General features: G+C 39.6%; 1 protein-coding gene across 10 annotated transcripts in view; it reads left to right on the top strand.

The window, feature by feature from the left end:
* The window catches only part of PPFIBP1 (PPFIB scaffold protein 1), a 160235-nt gene that overhangs the window by 102607 nt on the left and 36393 nt on the right, over positions 1-21235 (top strand). For 5 of the 10 annotated variants that reach the window (XM_084811088.1, XM_084811093.1, XM_084811090.1 and 2 more), the window contains 10 exons: positions 2247-2360; positions 3251-3382; positions 4239-4331; positions 7959-8073; positions 11532-11593; positions 13339-13423; positions 15531-15688; positions 17482-17612; positions 19842-19895; positions 20052-20102. In XM_084811088.1, the coding sequence (XP_084667214.1) occupies positions 2247-2360; positions 3251-3382; positions 4239-4331; positions 7959-8073; positions 11532-11593; positions 13339-13423; positions 15531-15688; positions 17482-17612; positions 19842-19895; positions 20052-20102 (995 nt within the window). Of the gene's footprint in view, positions 1-2246; positions 2361-3250; positions 3383-4238; positions 4332-5565; positions 5659-7958; positions 8074-9578; positions 9612-11531; positions 11594-13338; positions 13424-15530; positions 15689-17481; positions 17613-19841; positions 19896-20051; positions 20103-21235 lie in introns of all 10 variants that reach the window. The other 5 variants (XM_084811089.1, XM_084811092.1, XM_084811095.1 and 2 more) reach the window with 4 other exon arrangements.

Below are 21235 nucleotides of genomic sequence, written 5' to 3'. Positions count from 1 at the left end.
TATGTCAAAAAGGATGTTGCAGACCTGAAAAGAGTACAGAGAGGGGCAGCCATAGGGATCAGGGGACAGGAGCATCTTCCCTATAAGGAAAGGCTAAAACATATGGGACTTCTTAGTTTGGAAAAAAGACAACAAAGGGAGGACATGATTGGGATGTAAATATTTATTCATGGTGTGGGGAAAATTGATAGTTTTCTCCTCCTTTTTTATGCTATTAATAATTTGTGTCTTCCAGTGGAATTGATCAGCATTAAATTATTGACAGACAACAAAGGAATTACTTTTTCAATGGCTCAGAGTTAATTTCTAAAATGTGCTGTCCCACAGTGTGATGATGGCCTCTAAATTAGATGGCTTTAAAGGGGAATTGAACAAAGTCATGGTGGGATAGGCCTGCCGAAGGCTGTTCTTGTCAATGGTTGTATGGAACCTCTGGGCTCAGAAGCAGCATGGCACTGAAATGTTGTTGCTAGTGAGCAACAATGAGAAGGACTGTTGCTTTCATGTTTTCCATGTGGGCTTCCCAGGGCCAGAGGTGCCTGTTTAGCCACCATGGGAAAGAGGATGCTGGCCTAGGTGAACCTTTGCTCTGATTTGTTGAGGTTCTTCTTAGGTTATGTATATTAGAACAAGATAACGCAAGTCTGGAGGGAAATTTTGTCCATTAAAGGACAGTCTTAAGGACGTGCAAGGAACTTCGAACAAGGACAAAGGACATCGAAGACTACTCCTGATATGCACTGATTGTCCTGTGGCATGCCAGTGGATGCCTCATCAATACTGGTTGTAGTAATCATAGAATCATAGAATAGTAGGGTTGGAAGGGGCCTGCAAGGCCATCGAGTCCAACCCCCTGCTCAATGCAGGAATCCACGTCAGAGCATCCTTGACAGATGGCTGCCCAGGCTCGTCTTGAAAGCCTCCAGTGTGGGAGAGCCCACCACTTCCCTAGGTAATTGGTTCCATTGTCGTATTGCTCTAACAGTCAGGAAGTTTTTCCTGATGTTCAGCCGGAATCTGGCTTCCTGTAACTTGAGCCCATTATTCCGTGACCTGCACTCTGGGGTGATCGAGAAGAGAACCCGGCCTTCCTCTCTGTGACCACCTTTCAAGTACTTGAAGAGTGCTATCATATCTCCCCTCAGTCTTCTCCTCTCCAGGCTAAACATGCCCAGTTCTTTCAGTCTCTCTTCATAGGGCTTTGTTTCCAGTCCCCTGATCATCTTTGCTGCCCTCCTCTGAACCCTCTCCAGCTTGTCTGCATCCTTCTTAAAGTGTGGTGCCCAGAACTGGACACAGTACTCCAGATGAGGCCTAACCAGTGCTGCGTAGAGGGGAACTAGTACTTCCCGGGATTTGGAAGCTATGCTTCTGTTAATGCAGCCCAAAATAGCATTTGCCTTTTTTGCAGCCACATCACATTGCTGGCTCATATTCAGCTTGCGATCGACAACAATTCCAAGATCCTTCTCGCTTGTAGTGTGGTTGAGCCACGTATCCCCCATCTTGTAACTGTGCATTTGGTTTCTTTTTCTTGGTGCAGAACTTGGCATTTATCCCTATTAAATATCATTCCGTTGTTTTCTGCCCAGCGCTCCAGTCTATCCAGATCACTTTGAATTTTGTTTCTGTCTTCCAAAGTATTAGCTATCCCGCCCAATTTTGTGTCATCTGCAAATTTGATCAGCATTCCCTGCACCTCCACCTCCAAGTCATTAATAAAAATGTTGAAGAGCACTGGGCCCAAGACTGAGCCCTGCGGTACCCCACTCATTACCTCTCCCCAGTTTGAGAAGGTCCCATTGATAAACACTCTTTGAGTCCGATCCTGTAGCCAACTGTGGATCCACCTGATCGTTGTTTCATCTATCCCACTTTGAGCTTGTTTGCTCATCAGGATATCATGGGGCACTTTGTCGAAAGCTTTGCTGAAGTTGAGGTATATTATGTCCACAGCATTCCCATGGTCCACAAGGGAGGTGACTTGATCAAAAAAATGAGAACAGATTCATCTGGCAGGACTTGTTCTTGACAAATCCATGTTGGCTTCGAGTAATCACTGCATTGTTTTCTAGGTGATTACAGATGGATTGCTTTATAATGCCCTGATAGTTTTCGCAGTGGTTGAAATAATTGGAAATGTAAATAAACTTAATACATCTAAATGTTATACAATAATGACAGATGAAACTTGTTACCTGTAGGTGAGAAGCCAGTAGAGATCTGTATATTCCATTTTTGTACAGGTGAGTGTTCTTACTGACCAGGTGGATGCTCAAGGAGAAAAGATCAGAGATTTGGAGCTCTGCTTAGAAGAGCACAGGGAAAAGTTGAATGCCACAGAAGAAATGCTACAGCAGGTATAGGCAGAAAATTGATATCTTTCTATGTATCTATCTGTGTGTATGGTGTTATATTACACACACACATATAATATATATTAGATTTATGTTATATCTATATATCTATATATTCTCTCTCTCTCTCTCTCTCTCTCTCTCTCAGCATTCTCCTTTTTTAAGATATTTTAGTAATGATTACATTGTTGCTTCCGTTAATGTGTCTATTTAAAATGAAGTTGTAGGGCTTTATAAAGGATAAAAAAGGAACTGAAAGATGGGACTTGGCTGTTTAACACTCTTCAGATTGTAAACCAGTTGTGTGTAAAATAGCATCTGTATTGATGGTTGCAATGTAGATGAATATCAAAACTCTATGTCACGTTAACCCTGTCCTGTAAACAAGGCACTAGATGCAAAGGAGGACAAGACTCTTGTTACTTTAATAGATGCCAACAAGAAAGATTTTTAGCTGGTGCTTCTTTTGTTAATGCAGGGTGTGATAAGGCACCATTTTATTTTAAACGTTTTTATTCCTTCATATTTTGACATTTTGTTATTAGTGTTCACTACTCAGGATTTTTTTCCAGATATAGAGTGTTGTAAATGTAAATAAATAGGGTGCATCTGCTGAAATTCCAAATTCTACAGAATATTAAAGCATAGAATATTAAAGCATAGGAGCCCTGTCCCACTTCCCATTTGATTGTCCTACCAATGAACTGAAGAAACTCATAATCTCCAATCATAGGAATTTTTTCACTGTCTAAACTTTTTTCAGGAAACTTTTTTACATGGCTTAGTGTAGGTTTTTCCTGTTTGTACTTGCAGACCTACAGCTTCTATGATATTAAAAGAAACCTGCAGGTTCTCTTTCTTTAAATCAATCATTCTCCTCTAACTTTTATCAGGAGCTGTTAAGTAGAACATCTCTTGAAACTCAAAAGCTGGATCTTATGGCAGAAGTTTCCAACTTGAAGCTCAAGCTGACTGCAGTAGAGAAGGACAGGCTAGAGTATGAAGATAGGTTCAGAGACACAGAGGTGAGTTAAAGTAGATTAGCCATAACTGAAACTTTTCTAACTTGTATTTCTTAACATATAAAGTTTTTTGCTGTGTTCCTGTCTGGGCTGGGAGAGCAATATTTTCATATATGAAACCTCTTCAGAGAGAACTTTTACACATAGATTTAGGGCACAACAGTATGCATGTAGACAGAAAAAAATCCTACAACTCCCAGCGTTTTCCAGCCAGCATCACTGGCTAAGGAATACTGGGATTTGTAGGACTTATTTTCTGTCTAAACATGCATAGGATTGTGCCCTTACTCATTCAGGTTTTGCACAGGCCAGGTTTTATACAGGCCATAATAGAGCAGACTTGTACAACTTGTGGGGCCACTGAAGTAATTGCAGTCCACTAGCTATGTAGTGTAGCCCGGCAGGAGCTTGTCAGATGCATCCCAGTAGGTGTTTGACAAGTGCCTGGCAGGCTACACTACATTTTGTGGTTTAGTAGGCTACAAAAACAGGAGGCCTAGTGAATGACTTGTGGGCTGCATTCAGGTTGGCGGGTCATAAGTTGTAAAGGCCTGGGATGGATCCTTATGTAGCATAATTAGACAACTTGCATCTGTTCAATTTCCCCAAGAAAATAGTAATGTCGACACTGAAATGCATGCATTGACATACTACACTTTGAAAATAAGGGCTCAGAATAGGATGAGACAGTAATAATTGGAATCTGTATATTCACCAAAGCTGGCTTGCTTGAATATTTTTGTCTCATTAAATCTTTCTTTTTAAATTCCCTGTAAGAACAGTGAAAAGGGGGTTCAAATAGTTTTGCTTTATGTTTCCATTGACTTTAAATTTTAAATATTTTTTCTTTTTTTAACAGGGTTTGATGCAGGAAATTAATGAATTACGCTTAAAAGTAGGAGAAATGGACAGCGAGAGACTTCAATATGAGAAAAAGCTTAAGTCTACCAAAGTAAGTAGTCAGTAAGAGGGGAAAAGGCTGGTGTGAGGTTGGAAATGCCTTATTGCAATGTAGTTTTCAAGCTCCATCTCATATAAGAGGGTGTTTTTTTTAAGGCAGGTTACACTTGTTCAGTTGGTTCTTTGTCCTACCAAATGCTATGCTGTTTGGTACTGTATTTAATTATACTATAGATAGGGGTTTTGGTTTTGGTTTCTCTTGGTTTCTCATTTTTCAGGTCTTAAGTTTGTTTTGTACCATTTCTGAATCAGTTTGTGAAAAACAATTAAACTTTACCTGAACATTTGTGTGTCATTTCAAGAAGATTTCCCCTAATGTTAAATTTTTAATGCAATTTTACACAATACATGCAATTTTCAAGGATTTCCCTAATATAATGCATTTCGTACACATTTTTTAATTGGACAACTGCATTGCAAAATTTGGAGAAGAGCAGTGCAGTGCATTTTGATTCACATACTGGTTAAGGACATGAAAATTAGGTATGTTTGCATTAAATGCAAACCAGATGAATTTCTCCCCATCCTTGAGTATAGGGCTGGCTCACAGATGTGGCAGCCTGCAAAGTATTGCCTTAGGGCAGTGCAGGGTGATTCACCTGTAGGTGCTGTTTGGATGAACTGGCATGTTCAGATAGGTAGCAATATAAGGGTTAACCCCAATGCATGTGATTATGGCACTTTTTTGAGCCACGCCAAAAAAGTGGAGAGGCTAGATGCTGGTTTATCCCACTGCATTTATGGACTAGCTCTGGAGAAGCCATTCATATGAATGAAGAAGATAATACACTCTTTAAATACACGTTAGTATTTTCATATCTTTAAATGTATTGTAAAGAGCCAGGCTATCTTTCTTCAGTGGAAAAACCAGGTAAAATGCCTTCTTTCTAAGGACTAGTTCTTACATTACCTGGTTGCTCATTCTGTGTATTAATTTATGTTATGGGGAGACTATGTTGGAGAGGTGTATGATGTGGTTACTCCCCACGTCATACACCCAGCTACCAGTGCCCCAGCTACCACTGACAACCAGCTAATGCAAGAACAGTATCTTACTTTGAAGTGCTAAGTATGCTTACTTCAAAGCAAGTTTCATGAAATCCATGGGTTTACTTTGACAGAAGTGTCCTTCCCTGAGATCAACTCTCAATTTGAAAGTAGTTACTTTTAGCTTTGTCTCTTTTTCTATCTTTACTTCTGTTTTACTCCTCTGTCTCTGTTACCAGTCTTTAATGGCCAAACTTTCTAGCATGAAAATCAAAGTGGGCCAGATGCAGTATGAAAAGCAGCGGATGGAACAAAAATGCCAAATGTTAAAGGTGTGGTAGATTGATGGGGCCTGGTTTTTCTTTTGCACAGCTTTTGTGAGCCTGTCTTCCATCTTGTCTGTACTCTCAAGTATTTCTGTTGATGCAGTGCATGTGTGAGGTTTTTTCCCCTACAAATTAAATGTTACGTGTTTTTCTACACATTAGATTTTTTGAATAAAGTCTTCGTTTTGGAGTTCAGGACACTGGCCAGGACGAATTGTTAACACATTCATTTCACTTATGTAATCTTTGGGATCAAAGATTATTTGGTACTGGGCATGTCCACATTAAAGACCTAAGCTGGTTTTACACTCCCTTTTTCCCAGGGAACTTTTGGAACTAGTTCTGTGGCTAGGATCATGAAGAGAGTTTTCACCCCTACAGTTCCCAGGGTGCTTTGGGGAAGCAATGGCATTTAAAATTTGTAGAAAACTAATATTAAACAGTAATGTAGATTAGTCTCGGATTATAGTCATGTGCACTCATGCACACGGATGAAAACATGTGACGTCTTCTACCTAATACTTCACACCATTTCGTCTTAGGAGGGGCCAGAAACTCTAGACGACAACAGGACTCATCTGCTTTGTCCTTATGATGGGTGCATCTGCTGCCTGATGTAACTATGCACAGGGATATGGTTGCAGGCTCCATGTACAGCTGTCCCTGAATTAACTGAATGGTGCAGAGGTGCTAGGCAATTAAGCTCAAGCAATGCCATGCAGAGGAGCTGAAAAAGAATACAAGTATCTCAGTATTGAGTCCAGAGAAATGGTGTCTGCATCTAGAGATGCCAACTCTCCCAAAGAAGAGAAAAGTAGCCCTTAGTTAATTTAAGTACCTGTTTGCCTCTGAAATATTAAGACTGAGCAGCTAAAGATGACATATCCAGGAGCACCTCATTTTTTGCAGGTTAAGGTGGTTTAAATCTGACCAGCTGACAACTTGAATCTGTGACTGGCACCCTAGAGATCAAAAAGGAGCTATGCAGGACACTTCTGAAATGGGCAGGTTCCTGTAATGTGTACATATGGCCTACTACTACAGTTTGTGAGCTGTATGGTAATTTAGGCCTCAGAATTGAATTGGAGCAAGCTGAAGCCCTTGATATGCAATGTGAGACTGCTCAACTTTACATGGTGGACTTTACACAATTGAGCTTTTGGCAAGCCGTCCATTTCAGTAGGTAAAATCAAAGTGTAGTTCTGGATCTGCATTGGTATGGAAGTAATTTGAATACATAGGGCAGTATCCAGCACTACCACTTGCTTACGCTACTGCTGTACCACTAGCTTAGGCAGCCTCTAGCGCTATGCTAATAGCGTAAACCGGCATGATGGTTTTCTGGGGAAACCTGTCATACCAACTTATGCTATTGCCGTACCACTAGAGATTGTTTACGTGGCAGTCTTGGATACTGCCCGTAGTACATAGATGGGGTAGGAAGTCCCACCCTCATAGGTTTCTTCTTAAGTTGCAGGACAGAAATTTAAAGTGCAATTCGTTTGTGGTTTGGCCTTGTCTAACTTAAATCTTGCCACTTAAACACGCATGTGAACCATGTTATCTTCACTTCTGCATCTGTATTCTTACAGGGTGGCTTTTTTGTGATATTACATTTTGATCTGGGTTTTATTTCTGTCTTTCATTGCCAGCTATGTGGGTTGATAAAACTATTTATGGCCTGAGCAATACATGGGGTTTGTATTCATAAGAAGTCTTCATATGCGATGGTAGTGCATCTCAAATACATGCACATTCTTCCCCCTTCCATCCATCCATTCAACAACAACACGCACATGCATACATTATTTCACTGCAGTATTAAATTAGATTTATGCTGTGAGCATGTTTGGAGTTGTTTGTTATTTACCACATTAAAACTGCAATCTTATGCACACTTAACTGGGAGTAAGTCTCATTGCAAACAGTGGGTCTTACTTCTGCGTACAGAAGCTTAAGATTGTGTTGTAAGTATTATCTACTTAATGTTGGTGAAAGTGTCTCGTGCATGTCTAAAAGGTGAATTAGTGTCATTTTTCAGGTTAAGACATGTTTGTACATTTAAATTAGAGATGGGACTGCTTTAGCCGAGAGATAGACCACCTCTGTGTTTGTGGTATTTCCCCAAAGGAAATGTCCAAGGAAAAATGGTTTGTTGTAAAGATTGGTTAGGTCTGACAAGATTTTTAAAATAAATGTTAATTGAAGGCCATCTCTAATTTAAATGACAAACTTCAGTTTAGGACCACCCCTTTAAAACATGAAGCTAGTTTCTAAACAAATGTATTGATTTTCTGTTTGCACAGGAAGACCTAGCATCTTTGAAAGATAAATTAGAACAAAAGGAAGCAGAGATAAAACGATTGCAAGAGAAACTGTTTCTCCAGGTGAAAGGAGAAGGGGTTGACATAAATGACAGAGGTAAGGCAAAATGGCAATCACAATTGAGGGGAGATAATTTGTGCTCCCCAAAGCCATGACTACTTCTACTGTTGTCTGTGGCTTATGACTTTAGTATATTCTAGACAAAGCCTTGATTAAGCCTACAGACATCGTTTGATGTCTGCGTGACACTTAGGACTGTGGTCAGGCATTACATTCCAGGAAGAACCATTGACTTGCATGCATCTTTCCCTGCAGGGAGAAACTAATGAATTGGACTGGGTTGTACCATTTCTATTTGAACATGGCTTTTCTCATGCCATCTAATTTAAAACTGGATTTCCCCCCCTACAGACAGATCAGGTAATCATACCTCTCTCAAACAAACATGGTAAAGCACAGCTGGTCCACTCAATGCTTTCTCCTTGCAGTAAGGGAGAGAGGTCTGTGTGCATGCCCAAGATTCAAACCAGGTTAAGGTTCCATCCTGGAAAGTAATGAGTGAACAGGGCCAGGGAATGTTGACTTTTGCATGACTAAAATGATCAAGCTTTTGAGATTATGATTGGTTAGATTTTAATCCCAGAATGAATTCTGCTAATCCCACCGCGACAATATATAGCTGCTTCTCTTTGTAGGATGACATGTCTTGTGCTTATCAATACAACATGACAACAATTAAAACTTACATTTAAATTCATTTTCTCCATGATCTGCATTTTGTTAGTTTATGGGACTGATTTATGTGTGGATGTGTTTACGTGATCGTAGCTCGCTGTAGGAAATCAGTTATCCTTTTGGGTAGGTGACTAGGAATAAAGGATGTGTTAACCATATTTTCAGTCTGTGATGAATTCCTTGATAGAGTTAAATAAAATTCAACGAGAAAAGGGGATTATCTCAGGATAAGTGGTCATGTAAACAAATCCTAAATTGAGCAGCCTTTATAGATCTTGGGTTTAATAGTTTATCACTGCCTGGATTCTACTTGGATAAGCAATATACTTCATAAATATGCAGCACAAAGGGTATGGTCAGTGTTTCTGAGTTAATATCAGGCTAAATAATGTGCTAAGGTGTTTTCAAAATGTTGAATAATCAGGGAGCACCTCCTAGCAGCTAAGAAAGTATGGACGTAATAATTAAACAGATGGAAGACCGCTGGAATGTAAGTAAATCTGAGCTTTCTAAAGAAAGTGTGGGTTACAAATATAATAAAAAACAAAAGACCAATGGCCATTGTGATAAATCGTTGCCTCTTATCAAGATCAAAGTAGATGCGTGTAAAAATTTGTTGATTTTTTTCCATCTGTGAAGACTGCCTTGCAATAAGACACAAAACATAGAGGGCCTTTGATATTATAAGGTTATGAGTCCCATGCAAGTGATGCAGATCTCGTTCTACAGTATTAGCAGAATTGTGAATAAAACTCTTGTCACAGACAGATGTACACTACGTGTGGTTTTATTTTCATTCATGTTGAATTTACTTTAATGCTTATAATATTCATCTAACTTCAAATCCAATGGGTTTTCCTGCACAGATGAAAATTGTAAAAAGAAGCTCAAAGACAAAAGTAAGGTTTTTAGTGTCTTTCCACAAGCACTTACATTTGACACATTTTTCCAGTACAACTTTCTGCATGTATCACCTTAAAACTATTTTAACTAATGCTGTTAAACTGCTTCATCTTCCATCCTCAGTTTCAATGGAAATCAAAATAAAAAGAGTGAAGTGAAATTTTAGATTTTAAATGTTAATTCCCCCCATCCCCCATTAAACTGAATTTTGGATTACAGATAATTTGATTTAGTTGCCTGGGAATGCTCTAAGCATCTAATAAACACACTGCTGTTTTCACCTAATTGTAAGGATTGACTTTGGCACAAGCTATATCTACATAGATTTGTTAGAATAATTTGCTTTCTTTATGGCTAATTTGCTATTCCAATTTTTTGCACCCATTAAGTGGAAAAACACTTGGGTGATATCCAACTCAAAATTAAGGATGCTATTAAGCCAACTGATTTTTATTGTGCTCAACAGATATAACTTTGTGGGTTGGCTCAGACATAATGCAAAGTCATGGTTTGGCATTACACGAATGAGCCCTGTGCTTGCATGCTCCAATTTCCTCTCTTGCCGCTGATCTAATCACAACCACATCCAAACTAGGAAAAGTATGCTTTGCACAAACCATAGATCGCCTACAAACCAGTATTGCAAACTATGGTTTGAAATGAGTTTAAATACTGGTTTGTGTACATACGATAGCTTGCCTGATTTGGATGTAACTACAACCTATAACTTCCTGCTAAATTGGCAACAAGGAACAAAATTGCGGCATGTGAGGTTGCAGAGGGTGAAGGGAGCACAGAGCATGTTCCACCAGACCAAAACCACAGTAGCACTGAGGCCTTGGAGTAATTTACATGCAGGTTTCCTTCCACTGACAGCTGTATGTTGTGGAGAGAATCAAGATAAATCCTAAATGAATTGCAGTAGACACATATAGGAAATCCTTGATTCTGTCCCCTCCCTCCCCAAAAGCTGATCTTTAGTAGGAAACGAAAACATTGTTCAATTTTAATCATTTATTTTGCTGTATTTCTAGTACTTTCTACTTTATAACTCTGAATGGTATTGGATATTCACTGTAAATGAGGATAAAGGATGAAGCACAGTTTGTACTGATCTCAAGTTTCAACTTTTTGTATATATGTATGTTGCAACTACATATTTTAGCATGACTTTTCATCACAACATGTACAACATTCCATCATGAACCTTTTGTTTCTACAACCATTCTTGGTTATGGCTAAACATCACTATGCCATCCATTTCTTTTACTATTCCTCACCATCAGTTACCTACTTCTTCTTTGTAATTGAATTTTTTGGGGGCTGCTAGCGCAATGAAGAATTGCTATGTTGCATATTGTTGTAAATATTTTAATCTTTGAAGGCGTGTTTATAATAATTGATAATTTAAGAGATAGATATAGGTCAAACATAGCATTGCATTTTTATGGAGCCATGGTAGTGTAGTAGCTAAGAGACTGAGCTGAGAATCTGAAAATCTGAAAATCCTTGGTTCAGATTTCATGTCCATCATGAAATTGCAGGATGGCCTTAGGCAAGCTACAGTCTACGCTTGCAAAATGGGGATACTAATATTGACCTACCTTACAGGTCATGTTGCAAAGGTTGCATTGTAATGTTTGTGAAGTACTTTAAACCCTCTAATGCAGGTGTGTAAAAGATGATGATGATTAATCTTCAGGCATTTTCAAGATGTCACTTGTAACTTACTCCAGAGTAACTGTGTTTGATTTGTTTTCATCTTGTTTAACCTTTAGATTGTTAGAAAATACATAATGGAAGTGATTTGAATTTTGCCTCTGGTAGATACTAAGCTTTAGCAATACTTTTGCCAAAAGTGTTGTTCTTTTTAGCTTTCTACTTGCACTGAAGCTGCAGTGGTTTTTATGTTTTAGATATTGAGGTGCAGAAAATGAAGAAAGCTGTGGAATCTCTAATGGCAGCAAATGAAGAAAAGGTACTAGAATGTTTTTTTAGATCTATCTTGGTTGACACTATGAAGCTGCGCCTTTTGGCAGAAGGAGGGGCTTTTGCTTAGTGGTAGAGCACATGCTTGGCGTGCAGAAGGTCCCGGTTTAATCCCAGCTGTTTCCAGGGAGGGCTAAACAAAATATTTCCTGAAATGCTGGAGAGCCACTGACAGTCAGTGGCCTGGTTTTGCCCATTATGCTAACCCACAGTATTTAAACCATGCTTTGTTGCCGTATCCAGGTTTGTCTGCCAGATGATCAAATGAACCATGGCTTCTTTTCTCAGTCCCTGGGTTGTTTGTTTCCCTCCTCCTTTGCCTATTCCCTTCCTGTATCTTTGCAGCACTGCAGTACTGGTATGTAAAGAGGCTGGGTTTTTTTTTTTTACTGCTCTTGCCCACTGCCTTTGTAGCCTGACGAAACAGCCCATGAACATCCCATGATTTTGTGTTCGCACGTAATGACAACCCATGGTTTAAACAACCCACAGTTCACAACCCAACAACAAACCATGGGTTCTCTTCATGGGTTGTTCATGGTTAACCCATAGCTGACCCATAGTTCTGAGTCTGCATATAACAACCCACAATTCAACAAACCATGGTTAATTAAACCATGGTTTGTTGTTACGTGTGAATGAGGTCAGTGTCAACAATGCTGGGTAAGACGAACTAATGGTCTGACTCAGTGACCTGGTTCCGAAGTAATAACAAACCATGGTTTAATTAACCATGGTTAACCATGAGCAAGTCACAAAGAACCCATGGTTTGTTTGTGAACTGTGGATTGTGGACAACCCATAGGTTGTCATTATGTGAGAATCCAGAATCATGGGTTGTTTCACTAGGCTATAGAGACAGCAGACAAGACCAGTTAAAAGACCCAGCCCCTTTACATGCCATTACCGCAGTGCCAAAAAGGCATTTGTGATACAGGGAGGGAGTGGGTAAAGGAGGAGGGAAACCACCCACCCAGAGACTGAGAGAACAAACCATAGGTTGTTTGATTGTGGACTAGACAAACCCTGGGTAGGACAACAAATCATGTTTTAAATAAACCATGGGTTAGCATTATGTGCGAATCAGGTCAATAAAAGGTAGCTTCCTATGTTCCTATGAGTCATTGACCTGGACCAACAACCCAGAGGATGGGTTGAGGATGGGTCGTTGTTGAATCATGGGTTGTCATTACATATGTACTGTGTGCTATAGTTTAACTATGGGTTGTTAACCACAAACAACCCAGAGTTTACAGCCCAACAACAAACCATGGGTTCTCTTCCTGGGTTGTTTGTGGTTAACAGCCCATAGTTTAACCATAGCGCAAGGTTCGTACGTAAGAACAAGCCATGATTTAACAACAACCCACACACAACCCATACTCTGTGGTGATGCTATGTGAGAACATAAGAGAGGGACATAAGCCGTTGTCATTCATTATCAAGTTTAAGTGGAAAGGACCAATAACAAATGCAAATGGCAAAGTTAAGGGTTTAATACAATAGAACAACATGTATCAGTTCATATAATTAATGCAAATGATTCTGAAGTGCTGAGTTATTAATACCCTGGATTTCTTAACTCACAATTTAATGTTAGATTTTAAAAAACAAGGACTGTTTATTGCCACCAAATAGTTCTGATACCGTCAAGTTATTCAGGGAGGCGGGAGAGCAGAAGACCAGTTTTAAGTAATTAAAGTAGATGCACTTCTGTCTCTCTCTGTCTTTCAGGATCGGAAGATTGAAGAGCTTCGACAGTCTCTTAATCGTTATAAGAAAGTGCAAGACATGGTGATACTGGCTCAGGTCAAAAAAGGTACAACGCTAGTTTAACACTAGTCCCATCACTGGCTGCCATGGAATACCATATGTTCATTAACCTTAACAGAGTAACACCATTCTGTTTGTGTTTACATGAGCAAGTAATCCTGGGAAATACCCCTGAACCTGCTTCAGCTTTAGGTGCGTTTGCAAACTTTAGGTTTGTTGGTGACAGGAACAAGTGTCCTTGATAATCGGGGATTCTTTTGTTGCCCGTTTGCACCACAAAATAATGGACCATGCAAACAGTATTATTGCCACAGGTTCCTCTGTGTGCTGTTAGGGCTGATTCATGCTTTGGGACTGGAGTTTTAATTTGTAAACACTGAGGGCACATTCCAGTGAAAATTAAGCGCTTGTACGTTCTATTTATGCCAGTGGGAGTGCTAAGAGCATGTTCCGCTCTCTTCTCCATTTAAATTGGAGAACTTAAAAGTTCTTAACTTGGGCTGTTTTGTACCCAAAGTGTTGTGTAGAACTAGATGCCCTTCCTAGTCAAAACCACTTGCAGTCAAAAGGAGCTGTCTATTATTGATTAGAATTGGAGAAATCCATCAAGTTTGTAAAGTCCGTGCGACAAACAGCAATGCTGTTTGGCAGAGTGGAATTAATAAAGTCTAATTTGGCAGTGAAGCAGCAGAATGAGACGCAATTGATTTTTGTGGAATTGACATGGGTTAGCTGAAAGTATTTTTCTTATTCAGATTCTACTTAAGTAATTGATTCTCACTCTCCATATTCCCTTACTGCTTCCAATATTGGGTTAGTATTTGCTGCAATGAGGATGGCTCAAACAGAGAATGCTGACAAAGCACTGGGCATCACACAGATGATTTAGCTGAAAAGTTCAAATGGGGATTTTAAGGTTTAAATTGTACTTTGCCCAAAGAATTGTCAGACCTCAAATGCTCCTTCTTTTCCCTTTTTCTTTATTAAGAGTGATGTAAAGTATCATTGTGTGTGGCTATGTTTTATGATTCTTTCTCTCCCTCCTTTGTGGCTCCCCCCTTTTTTATTTGTTGTTGTTATATTTTCAGATAAAAAACAAAACACCCCCATCTGCCAGATAAAAGCAATTTGTGATTATATCAAAATGCAAAACTATACACATACAGCCTTTAATGTAAAACTTCCATTACTAAGCCATGACTGTCCCTCCAAAGGGTTACTGTTTCTCTATTCTATAGGGGGCGAATAAGGCTGAACCCTATTCATATATACTATTAAAATATAGTAGACAGATTTATCCTTTGAAGTCTGGAATGATTTGCAGCACTTCTTGCATAATCTGTCTCTTGTATAACTTCTCTGTGCTGCTTATTTCCTTACATTCTGAACTGTACTGTAGAATGACATTCTCTATACTTTTTATTTCTCTTTTTTTCTTCTACCACTTCGTGCATGAGTTTGTGTCTGTGTTGAATTTACTTAACAGTGTGTTTACACTGGAAGCTTCCAGTAATTCCTTCCCAGACATTTCTAGACTGGCACCCGCTATTTCTCATGTTCTGGCAGGTACACTCTTGGGAATGACAAAGACCTTTGCCTGTGAAGGAAGAGTCTTCCTGTATGTTGTCCTGGCTGAATGATGTTATCTGTATCTAAGCAGGGAGGATAGTGTTGGGTAGGCTAGCTCTAGAGAATACCAAATGTAAACCAGATTTTTTTTTTAACAGCAAGAATTCCCCCGCCCAATTACCTGTATGATGAAATATATTTCACGACACTTAGGCTGCAATCCTATGCCTGCTTACCTGGGAGTAAGCCCACTGAACTCAGTGGAACTTACTTCCGAGTAGTAGTGATGTATAGGATTGCGCTGTTAGGATCACAGCCATTGTGCATTAGAAAATGTGCAATGTATTTTCAGAGGGGGAAGACAATACTTCATGTGTCCTTTGGAACGGGATTAGGCTCTTAAGCATTGATGTATGTTCAGTAGTTGGTTTTTGTTAACTCAATTGCAAAATCATGTTCTCTAGAGAAGAAAGGATTTTAAAAAAATAAATACTCTTTTTCTCTATGAAGAGCTGCTCAGTCAGAGTGACAATACTCATAAGCAAGATTGAGAAGTCAACCATTTTACCTTTCTGTGCGGTTAGGCAAGGATGATGAATGCGAGGAGTCTGGAGATTCAGGATCTGTTTCAGTAGCCTTGTCAGATGCACAGAATCTAAATGAATCTGAGAAAAGCCCATCTCCTACGCCAGTTACAGGCTCTCCAAACCATGAAGAATTTAGAACAAAAACTCCAGAAGAGGTATGTCTTTAACATCCCCCTTGCCCATATGCCTCCTTGTAGAAATTAAGCTTTGTCACTTGTAAAAGGAATAAATGTTCAGTTTAACGTGGTGCAGTATTTGTTTTCGTGAGTACAGAGCTTTTTCTAGGTTTTATGATTTGAGATGAACGAGAGAAATGATAAATTGTTGACTGGATTAATTGTCAGATGATACAGTGATAAATGATACATTGTGGATTATTTGTTTAGGGTGAAATCCAATATTGTGCTGGCAGGCATCGGCTAGCGTGATGGGACTATCTCCCTCTCTTCTCCCTCCTGCAACCCTCTGCACCATCCAAAAGTCTGCTCTGGGGGTTCTTAGCCCCCCAGAGCAGATTTTGAGGATGTGCAGGGGGGAAGGAGGAAATCGCCCTCTCCCAATTTTGTTGATGGAGCGGCTTCTGACTGTGGAATGACATCATTAGATACAACCTATTGCTAGATTTAGTGCCAGTCGAGATGTAACATTTCCTAAACACTAAACATGGTTATTAGCATTTGAGGGTGGGCTGTGGACCAGCTGCTCATCCTGTCTCACCCTTTCCCTTTTGTGTTCAGATTATTTCTGTCTCACCTCCCCACCCCAATCCCTTAACCATAGTCAAGAACCTTGGGAAGGACATTTGAGTTGAGATGGAGTCAGATCAGGGGAAGAAAGCCCATGATCCTATAGCCCTCGACTGGCTTGGTAAACTGTGATTAGAATTCTGGAAGTATTACCAGCTTAAGGCTGCAGTCCTGTGCACACAATCCTATGCAATGGAGTGAGCCCCATTGAACACAGTAGTGTTTACGTCTGGGCAAAGGATTGGGCTGCATGGGCTAATTTAGATGTTATCAACCAATATTTAGTTGGTTAATAAAATTAATTGATTAAAAAGGCCTCTGACTGATCATGCAGCAGATCTTTTACCATTTGTTAATTTAAATTCAAGTAATTATTAAAAAATATGTGAAACAGCTGGTACCATCTTAGAAAAGGCATCATCTCTTCTCTTTCATACAGAAGGAAGACCTATTCTAAGATAGTGCCTGCTGCAATACGTAGATGCATCACCTAAAAACCAAGCAATTTTTAAAAATTCACATGCGGATCGATGTAAGATTTCTTTAATCGTGTGCCTACCCTACCTGACGTACGTGGGTCTGTTGTTGCTTATCTTGAACAGGGTCCAAAGAACCATATGTCTAGTGCTGTGTACCTAGGAGGATTTCTATTTTACAAAATTATTTATGTGCTGCTTTTTGGCTCTAAATAGGGTCTCCAAAGTGGCTCACATTAATAAATACAAACAAAAGTTAGAACAGACTTTGGACTTCTGTTTCTCCAACAGTAGGACCTTATGTTACATAGAAAGCTATTTTTGAAACGGAGGAGTGCTTTAAAAGTGACATGGGGGTATTCCGGGGAAATGGGAAATTCAAAAATCTCCTTGGAGATTTTGGCTTCCCTAATGTAGCTCATTGGATCCTCGTCTTTGACTATACTATTTCAATATATTTAATTGTGCTGTTGAATACTTCGGTTGCTTTTTAAAATCCATGAATGCATGTTTTTTGTGGTTGTGAGAACCCATGTCTTCAGATTTCAGGCTTACACATATACAATCAAAATTCTAACTATCTAGTTTAAATTGCATGATGTACAGTGTGTAAGGCACTGTGCTTCAGGCTGTTGAACCTGAGAGTATTGTGCTCTTATATTCAGCTAACAAATGTGTGTCTTCAGTGCCTTCTAATAGGAAAGATAATATCTTTTTTTCTTGTAGAATTCACTACAGATCCATACTAGTGTCTTGCAAGTTTCTATCCCTTCTTTTTCACCATCATTCAGACGTTCAGAAGAATCTACTGATAATGTAAATGCTCAATCAAAGATGGAAATTGCAAGTGAAGTCAGGTATGGATCCTTGACACAAAAGACATCTAAGGTGATAAAAATGTGCTGAATAATGGCATGAGGCAATATTGACTATTTGCTACAGCAAATTAGGATCAACAGGCTTTGGTCATAGTGTGGTATGTTTGCAAAATAAGCTTAAGTATGGAGCTGCTGCGACATGTAAATGTCAAATGGGAAAATTTCTTGCCTCTGATGCTATTATCAGTAATGGTGCCTCAGTGCAGCGACATGAGGTAATAAAAAGAACTGAGGCCTATGCGGAAAATCGAAACGAAGGGGCTGAGTGGTTGCAGATGATGCCAAATTATTCAGGATGGGGAAAATGCAAGCCAGACCGTGAAGCACTCCAGAATTATCTTTGTTTATTTGGTCAATGGATACAAAAATGACAAATGAGGCTCAAGGTAAGTAACGGTTAAATGATCTACAGTAGAGAAACCACCCTCCCCAATGTAACAGATATTCTGTCTGAGTCAGTACTTCCTGTAAGATTTTGGGGTTGTGGTGGATAGCTCAGTGCAAATACCAGCTCATTTGTGCAGCAGCAGTTCCGAGAAAGCAAATTCCATGTTAAGGATTATTAGGGAAGGGTTTGAAGATAAGATGGCTATCAATGCTGCTTCATCTTTTTGAACCTAATGATTCCAGCATAAAGACCTTCTTAAGCAATTGTATGCGGCTCCAAAGTTATATATAGCATGTATTTGGAAGTCCCCAAAGCGACCAACTAAAGAACAGTGAATTAATAAAATTTGGGAGACTATGAGTATGTATAAACTTACTCAGCAAGTGCAGCGAGCAAGGAATCCTAACTTGAAGAAAGATATTATGGCTTCATGGTTTCCATTCATTTCCTATGTTGAGGCACTTCAAACTTCTGATAAAATTCCAACAAAATACAGTTGCCTGTATTTTTTTCGGATTAATACACACAAATACACAAAATGACATACACATACGCACGCTCCTTTTATATGTTGTAGAAGTTGTATTTTTACTTTCATTAGATATTGAGCTCTTATTTAGATCATTTTATTGTGGATGTCCCATAAATGTATCTGTTATAGACTAAGATTTATAATTAGTGAATTTGTTTCTTTAGTGATTTTGATTTATTATTATGTACACTCTTCTTTTTGCTGCCTTTATGTTGTTAACCTTATTTCGAAATAAAATACCATTTTCATAAGAAAAAATAAAAGGTGGCCACTATCATGATGTGTTTATACAAAGCAATGGTGTGGTCACTTTGGGGATACTGTACAGTTCCGCGGTGGCTTAATGGTTAAGACACTGAACTGCAGACCGGAAGGTCAGCAGGACAGCAGGTCGAGACCTGAGGGCCGCGTGACAGAGTGAGCTCCTGTCTTCAGTCCCAGCTCCTGCCAACCTAGCAGTTCGAAAGCAAGAAATTGCAAGTAGATAAATAGGTACTGCTTCGGTGGGAAAGGTAACGGCGTTCCGTGCACCTCGTGTTCAGTCATGCTGGCCACATGACCACGGAAGCGTCTTTGGACAGCACTGGCTCTTCGGCTTAGAAATGGAGGTGAGCACCATCCCCTAGAGTCGGACACGACTGGCTGGGGACTCCTTTACCTTTACAGTTCTGGTAGCCTCATCCCAAAAAAGGCTGTCGAGCTGTAAAAATGCAATCAAAACGGCTACAGCACTTCCCTACAACAGAAGGCTGAAGAGTTTGGGGCTTTTTAGTCTAAGGGAAAAGGCGAATAAGGGCAGGATATAATAGAGGGTTACAAAATTCTAGCAATAGGAAGCTGGACTAAAAGATGGAGCCCTTCTTCAGTCTGTTGAGCCACTACATGCTTCAAACCATGGATTTTAAAATGTAGATGTAGCAAGAAGAATGTTCCTACAAATGGTTCACCTGAGCAGGACTCTCAAAGATTCAAATGGTTTTTTATGTAGACAAAACTTGCTGGCATCTTAGAGAGGTATGGACCCTTGCTCAAGAAGTTTTGCTAACCTTGTTGAAGTTCTCTTAGCTTCCCTCAAAATCCCTACTGAGGTTTTGCCTGAACAAAACAGTCCCACGGATTTCGGTAATGAAATTCGGGGGAGTTATATTTGAGCTGTCCATCGTCTGGGTCAAAAATTAGCTGAAATTTCATTCTTAGAGGAAATTAGTGCTGAAAGAACCCCTTATTAGATAAGACCAGCCTTTTTGAGATGCCTTAAATGTAACATATATATTGTTGCTTTTTACAGTGAAAAACACACACCAATGGCTTCCATTGAAGCACAGCTAGGTGATACAAAATTGTAAGTACCGTATAATATAGCTAGCATTAGACATGTTTTAAAAACTTAAAATGATTGAAGCCTTTACTACAATACATTACAATCATGCTCTTACATGCTCCCTTCTTCCTTAATGCTCTTTGTACGATTCTAGCCTAGCTTTTCTTTCTATTGCAGCATGAAACGTCTTCAAGCAAGTTATATAGCACCAGGGATTTACAGAATTTTGTAATATATTCCTGAATATTTTGTGGCTGCCTTTTGTGCGAAGTCAAAGGGGAGATTGGCTGGCTTAGTAGACTTCTAATATGCCCAAATTATTAATTAGTAGCACCCATGCTTACGTTAATGAAGTCATTAAATGCCTTTCTGAATTGGGGTGTACATTTTTATAACAGAATTTCTAACACAGTGGTTAGTCTGCAGTGAACAATTTAGTATAATGTTCTTCTTGTACTCTCAGTGGGAGTAGAAATGAAAGCATGAGAAGAATATTGTACTGAACAATGGGCTCTAATTATTTGCAGTTTGTGATTACTAAGCATGCTTCATTTATATTTGAGAATGCATTCTGGAGGAAGATACAGAGACTGAAGTCACAGTGCCTTGCTTGGAGGGAGGTCTTAATGCTTGCTAAATGTCCTTAATGTCTATAGCACAGACATCTCTATCTCTGAGGAGATGCAAGGGAGAGAGACAGCGTGGATGATACTGAAAGGGTTGCTCCAGCTATTGTGTGGAGGGGTGTGTGAACATGCTTGCTGGCCCCATTCCACACATTCCCACAGGGATGCAATGTCTCCATTATGTCCTATGCACATGGGTCTCAGTTCCATGGTCGATTCCCTAGATTTAGGAATTGACCATGGGATTCAGGCTTATATGTGTAGGTCCTAATGCAGACATTGCCTTCGCACATAAACCAGCATGCACACACACTCCTCTAAATGATGGGCCAGAGAGACGCTTCATGTATCATCTGAACCAGTGTAGTGTAGTGGTGAGAGTGACGGACTGGGAGCCGGGAGATCCGGGTTCTAGTCCCCACTTGGCCATGGAAGCTCACTGGGTGACTTTGGGCCAGTCACAGACTCTCAGCCCAACCTACCTCACAGGGTTGTTGTTGTGAGGATACAACGGTGAGGAGGAGGATAATGTAAGCCGCCTTAAGTTCCTTGCGAGAGGGAGAAAGGCGGGGTATAAATGCAATAAATAAATAAATAAATAAAATAAACCAGCCCAGAATTATTTATTTATTTATTTATTTATTTCATTTCTATACCGCCCAATAGCCGAAGCTCTCTGGGAGGTTCACAAAAATTAAATCCAAGCAACACACAATAAAACAATTTAAAATATAC

This window comes from Heloderma suspectum, chromosome 7 (assembly GCF_057233095.1).
Source record: "Heloderma suspectum isolate Gila_16-S chromosome 7, 16-S_ref, whole genome shotgun sequence".
Lineage (NCBI taxonomy): Eukaryota > Metazoa > Chordata > Lepidosauria > Squamata > Helodermatidae > Heloderma > Heloderma suspectum.
The sequence above is the reverse complement of the archived record's forward strand: the minus strand, read 5'-3'. Positions and strand labels throughout refer to the sequence as shown.